General features: G+C 40.7%; 1 protein-coding gene across 1 annotated transcript; it reads left to right on the top strand.

Annotated features, from left to right (window-relative positions):
• The first annotated feature begins 1,266 nt into the window (after window positions 1–1,266).
• LOC115686899 (IAA-alanine resistance protein 1) lies at window positions 1,267–7,743 on the top strand. Its single transcript, XM_030612318.2, has 11 exons — window positions 1,267–2,127; window positions 2,617–2,700; window positions 2,874–2,923; window positions 3,725–3,776; window positions 4,354–4,467; window positions 5,517–5,773; window positions 6,092–6,238; window positions 6,348–6,455; window positions 7,029–7,130; window positions 7,217–7,261; window positions 7,349–7,743. The coding sequence occupies exons 1-11, from the start codon at window positions 1,755–1,757 to the stop codon at window positions 7,502–7,504; spliced, it is 1,488 nt and encodes a 495-aa protein (XP_030468178.1). The 5' UTR covers window positions 1,267–1,754; the 3' UTR covers window positions 7,505–7,743.
• Window positions 7,744–15,312: the final 7,569 nt, after the last annotated feature.

Raw genomic sequence — 15,312 nt, 5'->3', positions numbered from 1 at the left:
TGTTTAAATTTTTTTTTTACCCATTTTCTTCATTTGCCATGGCCGGCGAGGGCGTCACGGCCCTCGCTGGCCGCCGGCGGAGGCGAGGACGAGGGCTGGACCCTCGCCGTCGCGACCGACGACGAGGCTCGGCCTCGCTCGATCTGGGCGAGGCCGCCTCGCCCGGCGGCGAGGTCCGGCCCTTGCCCTCGCCGGAGAGGGCGACCTTCGCCTCGCGGCCCGGCGGCGAGGGCCATGACGCCCTCGCCGGCCCTGGCAAGTGTGGCCGTCGCCGCCGTCGCCGCGGCCGGCTTAGCCAGGGAAGAACAACACAAAAATAAGAAAAGAAAAAAAAGAAAAAGAAGAAAAAAAACTGATTCTCAAAATTGTGCCAAGAAACAAGAAGCAACTTTTTTTTACTTCTTGTTTCTCTTCCAAAACTGTTTCTCGGCACAAATTTTTGCAAAAATGTGCCGAGGAACAAAAAATTTACCAAACGCATTTCTGTTCCCAAACTATTTCTGGGAACAAAAGAACATAAATTTTTACTATTTGGCACGTTACCAAACGGGCCCTACATTTACGGCCTTTCCCTCTGCATTTCACATTTAGATACATGACCTAACTAGAGGGGAATTAGGATCCATGGCCCAATGCAAGGCCCAGCACGAGTCTAAATGGCCTATAAGCAAAAGTTTGTCCATGGAGTGGCCAAGTCCCAGAAGTGCAAAGAGATACTCACACTGAGTCTCTCTCTCTCTCTCTCTCAATGGCATTGATTCTCTTCTCCTATCCATGCTAGTCACTGGGACTAACTTCTGGTTTTGACATGGCACTAGATACGGCGGCAAGTCAGGGAAGGGATGTTCTTGCTCAAAAAAGGAAGGGATGTTCAAGCAAAGGAAAGTGAATAGAAAGAAAAGAAAGGGAGAGAGAGGAGATAAAGAGCTCGAGCAAAAGACGGGAAGAAACGAGAGAGACGAGAGGGATCCGAAATTGGAGACAAGAGAGATAGGACCTTTTGTGTCTCTGTCTTTGGACTCCGCGAAACAAAGCCGATGATCCCTTTGAATGATCCCGAATAAAAGAAGCAATGCTACACATACTAAGATTCGGTTCATTAAAAGGAGTATAAATCTCGATAGCTTTTCAAAGTAACGTAACAATTATATTATTTAAATTAGGTCCCGTTTTCGGATTGAACCGACCGGCCCGGAACCATACCGATCCAGTTCTGATTTCAAACGTCAAGAACCAATCCCCGAAAGGTAATTTCGACAACCCTGAACCGATGTGCTCCGGACAAGAGCCGCAGAGAGTTACGAAAGCTGCTTCGACAACTCCCACTGAAGTACTCCTGAACGGATTTTATCGATGAAAAAGAAAAGTAAGAAAGGACTCCTACTGAATTGAGCTACCCAAGATTGTCTCTGAGGAGAGAAGCATTCTCGCATGGGAAAGATTCAATTTTTTTTTATGATTCCAAGAACAAATCCGCTGTCAAACGCTCGAAACCCATGAAAAATCCCGTATTTATTATTACGACACCGACGAAGACGCGATGGGGGTGGTTACATTCGGCATCATAATCGCCATCATCGTCCTGTTCTTCGCCATCGTCTGCTTCATCACCATTGAAGGCACCTGCAAACGCCGCTCCAGATAGAAACCGCAGGAGAGGAGACCGCACTCGACCCACGAGTCCGTTTCAGCTCAAACCCAAGACCCACTTCAAGAACCGTCGAGACCCAGTTCGGTTTCGTTCGAATCCGAGCATGGGATTGTGTAGGCTGCGCGGTTTGTTTGCGGTCGCCTGCGTTCTGTGCTTGGATCTGTGTTTGGGTCACGAGGGGAGCTGTCCCCATTCTGGGTTTTCTTCCCCTGCACCGCAGGTGCACGGCTGCGGCGATCACGACCACGACCATGACGAGGGCCATCATCATCATCACGATCATGGCCATCACCACGAGGAGAAAGGTGGCAACTTGAAGCTGCCCGAGGAGTTGGCTGAGGAAGAGGACCTGAAGCTGTATGGATTTGGTACCCAGTATGGTCATGACCCTGACCATGACCACCACCACCACCACCACCACCATCACCATCATCATGTGGATGGGCAGTCTGGTGAATCGGATCTCTCTGGTCTAGGTAATTTGTTCGACATTGTAACCTTCTTCGGACGACAATTATTCATGCCTTTTGTTTCATTGGTCATTTGTGTCGCGTCGGCTGTTATGCGTCAAACTGAATAGATTGGGTTGTAGTTGCTAAATGGTGAATATTTCATGCGGCGTAGGGTTGCCAATACTTTGATCGTTGTAGATTGTGCTGTCCGTCATTGGAATCTGATGGTAACTGGTGTAGGCTTTTCTTGAAAATTGAGAGGAGGATTTGGGCATTGGTTGGAGATAGTGATTTTATTGCTGTCCATGGTTACATTGAGCCTTGTGCATTCTGGATTCTGTGTGTAGAATGAACGCGGTGTTGATGTAATTCTATGTTTAGGACTATTCTGACATGGAAAAGCATGAAATGAATTCTTTGCTGCGTGGAAATTGACAGCATGTCTCTATAGGTCATTGATGTTGGAACCATCCATGTGATTCTAACAATCGGTGTAACTTTCTTGTTTTATAGGTCTTTGGGTTCATGCCTTGGGCTGCTCATTGTTGGTTAGCATGGCTTCACTCATTTGTTTGATCATATTGCCGGTAATGTTTGGTAAGTAGCTCGATCATAGTTGCACCTAGCCTAGTGTCTTTCACTTTCTCGACACGTTGATTGTGTCCTGATTCCAAACTGCCTTAGTGTTTATTCAAACATTTTTCACTAATGAAAAAGTTCTATAAAAAGGTTAGTGCCGATTGAAGATTGAATCTTCTGTGTAATTGCAGTGCAAGGGAAACCGTCTAAGGCGATTGTTGATTCATTGGCATTATTTGGGGTAAGAATTAAGATATCCGAGCCCACTCCATCACATTTGGATTTAGATTCTTGGATGGTACAATATGTGCATTAAGTACTAAAACTCAGTGCATTCTAATTACTAGGGGGCACCTTGTTTGATTTTCATTTCCGATGAAAATCTTCATTATATTTGTTCAAGGAGTTTTTGTTCTTCACCACATGATATTGGTGTGTGTGGCAAATTTTCCTTATAATCGCTTCCTAGTAATCCAGCGAGTGCATGTGTAACTGTTTATATAAGGTATAAACTCTAAAATACAGACTGCATATCAAACTTTTCATCATTGCTGGTACTTGAGTGTGAGAGATAAAAACGGTTTTCACAAGAGGTCCCCTGTTGTTTCTCAATAAATTGCTAATTCTGTTATGTGCTCTCACAATCCTCTCTTTTTAGATTGCTTTAATTGTTAAATTCTGGCTAGAATGTGGGTTAGAATGTACACATTCTATACAAATTTGCATATGCAAGTTTTGACAAGTGATTTTCTAATTTACATTTCACATACAGTTAAGATGTTAAATAGACTGGCAGTTTTTGAATACTTCTACTGTTTTACTTGTATCAAGTTGATAAGGTTGCAAAAAAAATTTGTCTTCTACAATCTTATTCACCAGCATTATCTGAGAAAAAAGTTGTCAAATTGTGTAAGTTTCTATATTGATGATCAAAGATTTGCTAATTATATTGAGGTGCCTTTTCATACATGAACTAGCTGAAATCCCACTTGTTTCCCATGAATTCTGAGGTTGTGTTCATTCTAATTCATTGTTTTTTCAGGCAGGTGCAATGTTAGGAGATGCTTTTCTGCACCAGCTTCCACATGCTTTTGGTATATTTTGATACTCATTAGATGCTTATTTAAAGGCTTTAGTTGCTCGCTTAACTAGAGCTTCAACTTAGTTAAGTTATAGTTCCATTGAATTAGCATTTGGTTGGGTTTTTGCTTTTAAATATCGGATACCTTGTGCTTGTTGCACATAGTTTCTTAACTTCAAATTTGTTGCTTTAATAGTTTCCACTGAAACACTCACAAAGAAGCTGAATATGTGCCATCATTTATTGGTTCCCTGATCTATTTGCCTCTATGTGAATATAGGATCTTGCATGGGATTTGTTTTTTGTGGAAATCCATGCCAATTTTAATATCTGCAGTAGATGGTTCATAAGTGAATTCTATAGCTTTCTTGTGGCAATGAAATTTTGTTTGGGAGTTTGGGTTCACTCTGATTGGAGAAAGCTTGGTTTTCTGTTGCTGCTGCTGCTGTTCAGGTTGCTATTTTGTATTTGCAAATTTTAAGGGAAAAGTGTATCTTCTAACGGTGAAAGCTTTATATACTGTTGATTCAAATTTGTCAAATCTTGCTCTTTTTGAGATAGAAGTAACATTATGTAGGTTGTACATTCAGGGGGTGGACACTCACATTCAGATGATCACAGCGTAGACCATTCTCATCTTCCTCAGTCTGGACATGAACATCATCACAGTTTGAAGGATCTCTCTGTGGGAATGTCCATTCTGGGTAATCATTCTCTTCCTCCTGCTCCTTATGCTCTTCTCTCTCTCTCTCTGTGCGTGGTTGCGCGCGCGCGCGCATATGCACATGTTTTCCTGATAATGACTTCATTTCCTACTTCCGCACATGCTACTTCCCCATGAACCCTTGACATCATCAACACTGAGCGGAGGCAACATGTTCTCACTTTTCAGTGGTCTAATGTCTATTTTATAAAAATTTGATTTATGAGAAAGGGTTTTGTGGTATCAATTGATTTTAAAGAAACTTCGCTAAGCTTTCCACGAACAAATATAGGGTGTGTTTATTTGAATGAAAGAATTTTCCGTGAAATAGTTTTTTGAACTTTCACGTGTTTGATTTGCTGAAAATGATTAGTCAACCGAAAATCATTTACGATCCAAGAAAATACGCATGCTTAAAGTTAGGAAATTGAAAAAATTTCCTAACTAGAAAAGGAGAAAAAATTTTCCTGGAAAAGGAATTTCCGGAAAGCATTTTCCATTATAATGAAGTTTTCCCCGAAACAAACACATCCGTAATATGTGATTGTGATCAAATGCTATATTCTCCTGGTACTATCTAAGGTGACTTGAAGATGTTGCATGAACCAACACCCAGAAAAAAGAAGACTAGAAGACTCAAAAGGAAGTTTCCTGATGTAGAACTCCTGGGTTAGGGTTAGGGCTTCATCAGCCCTTCCTAAGAGGCTGACACTCGAACCTCTACCTTGTATTCTTTGGCTGATTAACAAGCTGGATAAATAGTGAGCAAAGAGCAGATTTTTCGTCCTCCTTTGTCATCAACTGTATTAGTATTGACAAGGAGTCTCTCTTTTCTTTACCGAGATATGTTTGTTTTAAGCCTACTTGACTGTTGATTATTTAAAATTGCTAGTCTTGCATTCTGGCCTTTCATAGAGCTTGGTCATCTATCTTTTGCATTGTTTATGTGCTTCATTCTCATTGCGTTGATGCATCCCCGCTTGTTTTTCTGATTTATTTGAAGTAAAACACGAGAGAGGTTCTCACATCATAAATAATATGTACTCGCAGGTGGAATTGTGCTTTTCCTTCTTGTAGAGAAGCTTGTAAGGTATGTCGAGGAAAAGTCTCGAGGGACAAATGTATTCAATCATGGTCATCATCACCATCATCATAAGAGTAGTAAAAAGCTGAATGATGAGAAAGATTCAGATGATAAGTTGCACTCCCAGTTGTTGGATGGAAAAAATGAAGGGAAAAAGGTTGAGAAAGTTTCTGATGATTCTTTGGATGGAGATAATATGGGTCAACATGAATCTCTTCGGAAGGTAAGCTGATATCAAATGTCATCACGTGTTGTGAAGTATAAATGCACCACTTAACTCAATCCACATGTTCTAGAGATGTTTGGTTGATAATGCATGTCAGATATTACCCTGGATAATTTACTGTGCATCATTCTTGCTGTTAAAATCGTGTTCTTTTATGCGATATCGTGACAGCAAAATTTCAACTTTATGGTATATGGCATAGTATCTCTGGAATGGGAATCCTAGTGAGAAATGTAACGCGGTGTGTTATGGTAAAGAAAGGAAAAGAATAAGGAGATCGTTATATATCTTGCTATCATTTTTGGCTTTTTGCAGAGAAAAGCTTCCGTGGCAGATGGTAAACCAGAGGAAAATACGGTTGATGACTCCTCCAATGCTCAAATATCGTTGAAGGAAAAAGATTCAGCTCAATCACCTTCGAATCTTGTCTTTGGTTATCTTAACCTCTTCTCTGATGGTGTTGTAAGTGTGTGTGCGTGTGTTATTAAACAAAGTGTCTATCTTCAATAAAACTTTTACCTTCTTGTGCTGGGATAGTTTAGCTTGATCTGATCAAGATTGACTTTTGCAGCACAATTTCACTGATGGGATGGCTTTAGGAAGTGCCTTCCTTCTCTACGGTTCTGTTGGTGGATGGTCCAGAACTCTGTTTTTGCTTGCTCATGAGCTTCCTCAAGAGGTTTGTATTTCCTTCGACTGATGCAAGGACACATCACGCTGATTTGAAGCTCACATTAAGATGCAGCGTTTCCTTCCTATTGACTGAGCATGTGATTCTTGCATCAATGTCCTTGTTTGTTCTTTAGAGACACAAACTAAATGTTTTCCCATGAGTCTACTGATGGGACTGTGTCCTTGTAGGCGACACATAATGATGCATTAAAAGAATATGATCATTGCATTTTAATGTTGTTGTTCTGTACATGATAATAGAGGCAACCAACTCTGATGCTGAAATTATATGGGTCATCAGCTTCATGCTTTTAGTTTTGCCTCGGTAAACTATGCACTGTTGATAGATGATGATACTCGGACCTAGTAATAAGTGCACCTACTGCTGTTTCTGTTATGCTCAATAATCTTTAAGATTGAAATTCCAAGTGGGTAGAATCTACTTCTGTCTCAGAGAGTATTTTTTAGCTGACTCTTATAGCATGTAATAGAGCATTTGCGGAGATAATGCAAGTACTTTGATTGTTCTGGAGATCAACTCATTGAAATAGGCTTGCCCATTGGTTATGCTCCTGTGCAGGTTGGTGATTTTGGAATTTTAGTAAGATCGGGTTTTAGTGTAACGAAAGCCCTCTTCTTCAATTTTCTCTCCGCCCTGGTTGCTTTAGGAGGAACTACACTGGTAAGTAAATAAACTTTGACATTGCCAAGAACCTGTTCTTAATGTCCTCGAGCTATACATCAAACCGTTTGCTGCTGTTGCTGTAGGCTTTGCTTTTGGGACAAGAGCCGGGGCAGTCATCATTGATTGAGGTAGAAAAAGTTTATGATGGTCGAATTTATTGATATCCGTGGAATTCATGTTTGTCTCATTTGTCTGAAGCTTCTCCATCTTTCCAGGGGTTCACTGCCGGTGGTTTTATATACATTGCAGTAGCTGGAGTACTCGCAGAAATGAATAACGGCGGGCATGTAACGTTGAAGAGTACATTAGTTCAGTTAACTTCGCTAGTAATGGGTATGGGTGTCGCCTTGTTTATTTCCATAGTAGAATGATTATTCTTCCTCTGTAATTGTAATCCATGTGTGTACTATTAACATTAGGATAGTCCTCCTCTCTGCGAATTTTCTCTAGTTTACAATATGTGCATCCTGAAAGTGAAAATGAGAGTCAGGATGGAGAGTACAGTCTCTCTTGTTCTGTTTTGTGCATGGATACGACTTATTCCTCTATTTTGTGGAAGTTCGCCGTAGAATCATCAATATTCTGAAGCACATATATTCTTAGATCTCAATCAGTAGATCATTCATGTCTCGAAGCGAAGGTAGTTCGGCTCTTTATTCGTTCTGTTTTCATTAAGAGGATTCGGGAGTAGGTTTAGTTGCACTGTCTTCCACAAGTGACAGTCATATCAGGTTGCATGATGAACAAAGAGATACAATTTGAACATATTTCAAAGCTAGGTCATAGCATCAGGCACAAGGCACATCTGGAGGTTCATTATGCGACGCCCGTGAATTTCGACTGCAATATGCAGCTGATAATGGCGGCAATGTGGGGCAAAACAGTATGGAGGAGAAGGGCTTCTCTTGTTTGAAGATATAGTCATCAACGACACGACCACCTATGTTTTCCAGGGACAAGAGCATACTGTCCACGGTTCCGAGAAATGAATTAGATACAAGCCAAATAATCGCATGTATTGCCGCAAATGCGACATGGGGAGTGTGCTATCGACAGAAATACCTCATCTTTAGCGAGACTCTGATTCATTCTTAGACGTGCGACCTATGTTGCATGGACCCAAGATTATGTTCAAGCTAGTGTTCAGGGCAAAATTTGCTAGCCAATCAATCCATCCATCCATTGTTTCCCCTTACATACGGAACGGTGAACAATGTGCAAATATGGACAAGATCTTTGTAGAATAATTTGTCTGCGAAAGCAAATTATCTCCCCCGCCAAAATGTCTCTGGTCCTGCGGTGCGAAGAGCTGTATAAGCTTGCCTGCGAATCCACTTCTAATATCATCCACTTGACAAAATCATATAGATGGATAAGGAAATGTTCAAGAGATTGAATCAATGCGAAGCGCCTCCGATGCATTTCGAAATGCTATCTTGAAATGCTTTTTTGGTCGATCTAACTATACTTTCGCCCGTTGAGTTCTTAACCATATTTGAAGTGTGGAAATGCCGCGCCGCCTGGAGCTAAGCCCGTGACGGTGCAAAGGGCAAACCGAACAACCTAACAACGTATAATCCAAAGATGGCTAAATTTGCCGATTGGACGAATCCCATTGATTAGCTCTGCTAACTGTCTCCACAATCTTCAATCAATACGAAAAGCAAAGATCACGACGGAACGAGTTGACTAGCCTGGTAAGTAGTCTCATGGTTTTGTCCTTTGGCGTGCAGGTGGGCACATTCCCAGGAGGTTACTCATTTTAGGAGTGCTCCCACCTGAGCACGCTTAACTTTGGAGTTCCGAAACTACACATTGTCGTTACGTCGAAAGGCACCTCTGTCAGTTAATTCCAATTCACACACATATACATATATATCTCATAATTTCTCTCTTCCTGTTTAGTGCATATTTCAATTCGTTCTTGCCCCCTTCATCATCCTAAAAGCTTGCTAGAAGCCACTCCTTGTCCAAGCCCTCTGGCCCCGGCGACCACTTCCCGCCCTTGTTGGACCGGGTCATTACAACTCTGACCTCTAATTGTCATTAAGATGACAAAACAGGCCCAAAACGTCTCCAAGCGGAAACCGACTTAAATCCTCTAATTACTCTCTAATGACCTTAAACAATAATCCTAATATTCTGATTTCATGCGATCAGCAATGTCACGACCTGCTCGGAAAATTAATTTTTATTAATTTGGTGACTTAAACCCGAACGTTCCCATGAAAGATAATGTTAAATAAAACCATTAGTACATCTTCCATTCACCAAGCTAGTCGTACATACTGATTTATGCGTCATATTGTTACAAACTTAAGGTCAAAGCAGGTCCTTGGCATCATGCGTTAATCTTCACTTTTCAGTGTTTCCATTTTCACATCCGAAAATTACGAAAACTATAACGGAAGATTCCTGGGTTCTTAATTAGACGCCATGCCGAAAATCTGACCAAAATGAGTTGACGGTCGGTGGCCCACGCGCGCCTGGTTCGGCGTGTGGCCGCCTCGCGCTGTCCAGCTGACTCGGCACACAGGGCTGTAGCTCCGTCGTATGGGATCCATTTTGAGTGATCTATATACGGTTAGAAAGTTTATTCGACGAACAACAATGTAAACACGAATTTGAAGCAGAATGATCGCCGAATGTCTGATTAAATCAAGCCCGAATTGGGCTGATCGCTGGCCGGCGTCCCTGCGGCGCAGCTCTCACTTGTGAGGCTGTTTCTCCCTAACCGTTCAGCCAAAATGCGCAAAATCGGAGGCTTTAGAACCTTAACGCAATAGGGAACGAAATTTCCTGACGGGGTTGTCGGCGGTTCGCCAGAGAAATCTCAGCTCTCCGGCGAAGCTCTCTGCTAACAGAAAACTCTCCATAGACACGCCAAAACCCAACCACATTTGGAGTTTTCTCCTCACATGACCAGTTTCGGCTAGTTCTGACGACGTTGATTGCGCCTCACGTATCTAAACCCGTTTTTTTTTAATTGTTTTGTTACAAACACAGCTTATCATTTGTTGTTCCCAGCGATCAGTTAAGTACAAGCCTCAGAATATGTCGTGGTCTGCGCTTGATCATGATACGAAGCTGTGTTCATATACTATCACGACAGATGCAAACCGCGTGCTACCGATAGAGCTCCGCCTTCGATGAGCTAAGTTCTCAACGGAACATTGTATGATACCAATGTGCAACGGGAAACTTGTAGGAAAGTCTGAGAAACAATGCCAAAAACCATATCGGATAGGCTGTGGGATTTTCCAATAGTTATTACGATTGACGTTAAAGGAAGTTGCAGTGAGGATCCGATGTTCCTTAACTACAGAATCAGATACTACGGAGACTCTCTTAACTATGCTATCAGTTCTAAATCTCTTTATCAAAGACTTGGCTAATTATTACTAGCGTTCACCATTGCGCAGTTAGACACATCTGGAGCAGAACGTCAAGAACCATCTATTAAGGGTTCAAATAGTTCATAAACTATGTTTAGAGCCCGAAATCTAATCTAGAAAGAGGTTTAATTAATCCCCGAAGCTTAACCATATCTTATACCCTTGGGAGCAAGATCTTTACTCTTCAGAATCTCAAATTCGTATCGTGAAGCTGAATTAAACCGACTTTCGCATCCTTTAAACTTGGTGAGGCTAAAAATGGAATTATCTTGACTCGGCGAATCATCCTTAATGCCCGCTATCTGTTTAATCATTTGGCTTTTAATTAAGACGGTTACCAACGGTCGCTACCTGTTCGTCATTTGCCTTTTTATCAAGACGGTTACTATTATTATCGGTAGAATTTCACTTGATCCGTTAGTCGTTCGCACGGTTTAGGCCTGCCTTATTAGCCGTTGAATTCGTTAGTAGTTACTAGATAGATAGTACAATTATACATTCCGATAATCAACTCAAGTAAATTATTACTTGATTGAGCAACATTCCATTAATCACATTTCAAGTATAATCACAATTCAGTTGTTCTCCGAAGGAACAAAAATTTTACTTTAGGTGCACCTTTTTTCATAATTAAACCGGAGTAGAACAAAAAACAATACAAATTTCAAGTGCTAAGTGTAAATAGTGTGTTTTTTTTGAACTTGTGGGCATGATTACTTTTTAATATCGAGAGTTCAACGTTCTATTATCCACCAACAGACTTATATAAAATATCATTGAAACGTGCGTTCATGGTTTAAAACAAATCACATCAATACAGACACTTACAACGGATACTTCGAATCCTCTCTCGTAACAATTTCAAAGGCAACCTAATTAATGATACTCCAACCTTTGTCCTCTTTTCCCGTCTCTTACTTTCTGTTTTCCCATTCTTGCAAGCAGAAAAGGTTGATTCTAGGGGAGATTTACATTGTTAACTTCTCTGATTTTGTTTCCCTATATTAACATCATATTTAATAGTCAATGCCGTAACTGATCTTAAATTTACGACATTTCACTTTGCTTTGGCTTTATATACCACTCGCGTCTCGCTCACTTCCCTATAATCTCTAGGATCAGAGAGAGAGAGAGAGAGAGAGAGAGAGAGAGAGAGAGAGAGATGCAGAGAGTGACATACAATGAGTGCCTCCACAACCATGCTGCGAGTCTGGGTAGATACATGGTGGATGGATGCAATGAGTACAGCCCAAAGAACACTAGCGCTGATCTCCTTTGTGCTGCTTGTGGCTGTCACAGAAACTATCACAGGAAAATGACCGTATTCGACCCTGACATTACTGAAGCCAGTGGCAATTACAGCCCTGGCGATCACGACATTATCGCCCCAAAAGAAGAGAGTTTCAACCATGAGGCAGCATTACCGATGCTCGTCACCGGTGGAGAGGATGACAAGTTGAAGCAACTGGTCGAACCTGCACAACATGAAAGGAAGAAGAGGCCCAAATCCAAATTCACCAAGGAGCAAATCGAGGAGATGCGAGCTTTCGCTGAGAAGTTGGGGTGGTCGACGAGGGACCGGGGTCTCGTGCCTGAGATTAGCGTGTTTTGCGCCAACCTGGGTATCAGCAAGGTCGTGTTCACGACGTGGCTGTATAACAACAAGAAGCATTATGGTTGTGCATCTAGTTCTAAGAAAAACTGTTCCTTGACGGGGGACAAGATCTGAAGTTTACAGTGTTGAAGTCGTTGGTGATACCCAGTAGGGTTTGAGGCGTTTTGCATGTTGTTTTGTAAGAAAATTGTAAATGCGTCTTGGTGGGTCCAGCCTCAGTTAATTGTCATTTTCCATTTCGTGATGTTCCGGCTCACCTTTTCCTGTAGTGTTTCTCATTTCCATCCAGGCGAATAAAGAATCTGTGCTTTTCCTGTAATCAAATGTATATGGCTGTACACAAAACGATTGCAACTTATCAGTGTGCAATCTCAACAAGTTTGTCAGACAACTGCTTTCGCCCCAAAAGTTTAAACTGGTAAAGGACGTGTCGTCGTATTTTTAACATATTACTTAACTATTCCCTTCGCAAGTAAGTCGATCCCTTCCATAATCAGGTCAACTAGATGATCGCAGAACAAGAAAACAGGCAGAACAACATGAACAATAAGCAGGAGATAAAACTCAGAGGAAGTGCCATGATTTATAACCAATGATCTCTATCACGATACCTTGTTAGACAAATCTTTTTCCTCCAAAAGCTTAATATGTTAGGGAACCTGTCAAAATTTGTACCGCTTAACAACTAACTAATTAAATCTATACTATGTTAACAACTAACGGTCAAGTGAATCCATAACGATATTAACGTCGATTCATATAATATACGAACAGCCAACGGCAAATTAGGGTCAGTAATTATCGGAGCAATCTGATTTACCATACCAAGATCAGCATTATATCATCGACCAGACTGCATAAATTGTACTTACAATATGCAATTATGACTTAGTGCTAATCATATCAAGACTTAAAGCACACCAAAATCACTTGCATTGAATATTCAATCCTCAGTAGTAATAATTTCGGTCAGCCTTATTAATGATAATAACTCTATTGTCTTCTTGTCCCTATCCCTCCCGAGGCACGACTTGGAGGAAAGACTAGAAACGTATCTAATCTCTCTTACGAATATTTGACTTATGGTTTGATTAGAAGTCATTGTACTTTGTCTTTGGTTAGTTAATTTGCATTTTCAGTAACTGAGTTTAGAATTGATTGCAGATTCTTTTTAATGTTGGGCTTAACTGAGGCTTACAGATAATTAGATTATTACTAGGAAAACTACAGCAACGCTCGCACGCACAAAAAGAAGAGGGAGAGAAAGACACACACACAAAGAGAGAGAGAGAGAGAGATTGTATATTGTAAATTTCTCTTTTGATTAGTTTCTATGTGGTAATTGAACTTATAATTGACTACATCACTTCTTATACGGCTTTATATAATGCCTTTTGTATCTTATTGACTTTGCAATAGCCTCCACTTTAAGTATGCATGCATATGCGTGCGGCGGAAGAGATAGAAAACATCAGTGTCTTAAAAACATCATAGTGTATTTAAAATTTAGTGTCGTAATTGGACTAGAGAGAGAGAGAGAGAGAGAGAGAGAGAGAGAGAGAGAGAGAGAGAGAGAGAGAGAGAGAGAGAGAGAGAGAGAGAGAGAGAGAGAGAGTAGGTGTCTCTATCATCTTTTGCGCAATATCAATCTTTGATTTACAAAACGAATGATGAAAATGAACATAACCAATTACTGCTGTTGCCTAGGATAACTAGGAGATTTCTACATGCTGGGCTAGGTTCACTCCCATGTGGAGGAAGCCCAATGAAACGCAAGCTCAAAGGTTTGAGCTCATATGATAATCCATATGGAGAAATAATTGGAGGCTATAATAAATAAAGTTTCTCTCTATTTTTGTGGTAGCCGCTGAAAAAAAGAAGAAGAGAAGATTAACGTGAGATAGTAGTAAGAGTGAAAGAGAGAGCTGAAAATTTGGAAAAGAGGGTGATGTATGATTTTCATCAAATTGACAATCAAAGGTTGATTTGTGCTCCCTAACATTGGGTTTTTCATGGGTTGAACCGAATCTCATTTTAGTAAGATTTATCCTTACCAAGAATGGTGTTCTTGATGTTGCTACTGCTATGTACCTCTAGTATTAACTAGAGAAGAGTTTTGTTCACCCAATTTTGTTGGTAGTGAAGATTTTGAGTGGATTCCGGTCCAGTGGTTTTGATAAACCCAATTTTGGGTTTGTGGGTGCTTACTATTATATTTTGGCAGCTATATTGCTCTATTGTATTGTTTCCTATTATGTTTGCACAAGAGGGGAGATTGTTTTGCTTTGTTCCGTTGAATCCGATATCATTCGGGTTGTCATTGATCTCCTATTAAAGTGATATTAGAGCATGGTTCTTGCTTGATTTTTCCGCCTTATGTTAAATGATGGAAATGATGGAAATGATGGAAATGAATACGAGTAGAATGGTTTAATTAAATAGTTCAAATTATCATGTTTGTAAAGGGAAAATGGTGTTGAGGAAAACTCCTATTAATTTTGAAGTTGACAAAACCTTCCACATAATTATAAGTCCGATACTTATTCTGAACTAATTTATTCAAGGTATTTATATTCTGGAAACTTAGAAGGAAGTTATTCAGACTTTACAAGCTGTCAAGTATGTTTTTGAAGACCCACATAATCTAGGTTCTGAGATTCAGACGCAGAAGTTATTCAGATGCAGATGCAGAAGCAGAAGTTATTCAGATGCAGACGCAGACGCAGAAATTATTCAGATGCAGAAATTCAGAACGAAACACAACAGCTAGTGATCTAGCATGGATTTCACAGAAGAAATGTTCTGATTGTCTCAATCTCAATCAAATTGATTGACAATCAAACATTACGACAAGAATGCATTACAACGGACAAAGCTCTACTTATGGAAACCAAGATTCTGATTGTATGGGCGACCAGAATCAGCGGGATTCAGAATCTGTCATCCAACGGCTACTCAATCCTTATTATACAAATCTGTCCAAGGTGAAGATTGGAAGATGATCCTCTGAAAGCTGTCTAACGGCTAGTAGAGGAGTATTTAAGGAGATCAACGAGCAGCAGAAGGTAGTACAGAATCAAGAATCAACGAGTCCAAAGTCTAAGCATACTCCAATCATTTCTCTTGTCGTTCTGAGCCAAACATTAAGATCTTGAGGGACACTTTGTAA

The sequence above is a fragment of the Syzygium oleosum genome, unplaced genomic scaffold (genome assembly GCF_021117445.2).
Source record: "Syzygium oleosum isolate NSW1041296 unplaced genomic scaffold, Sole_v2.1 Sole_v2.02, whole genome shotgun sequence".
NCBI lineage: Eukaryota > Viridiplantae > Streptophyta > Magnoliopsida > Myrtales > Myrtaceae > Syzygium > Syzygium oleosum.
The sequence above is the reverse complement of the archived record's forward strand: the minus strand, read 5'-3'. Positions and strand labels throughout refer to the sequence as shown.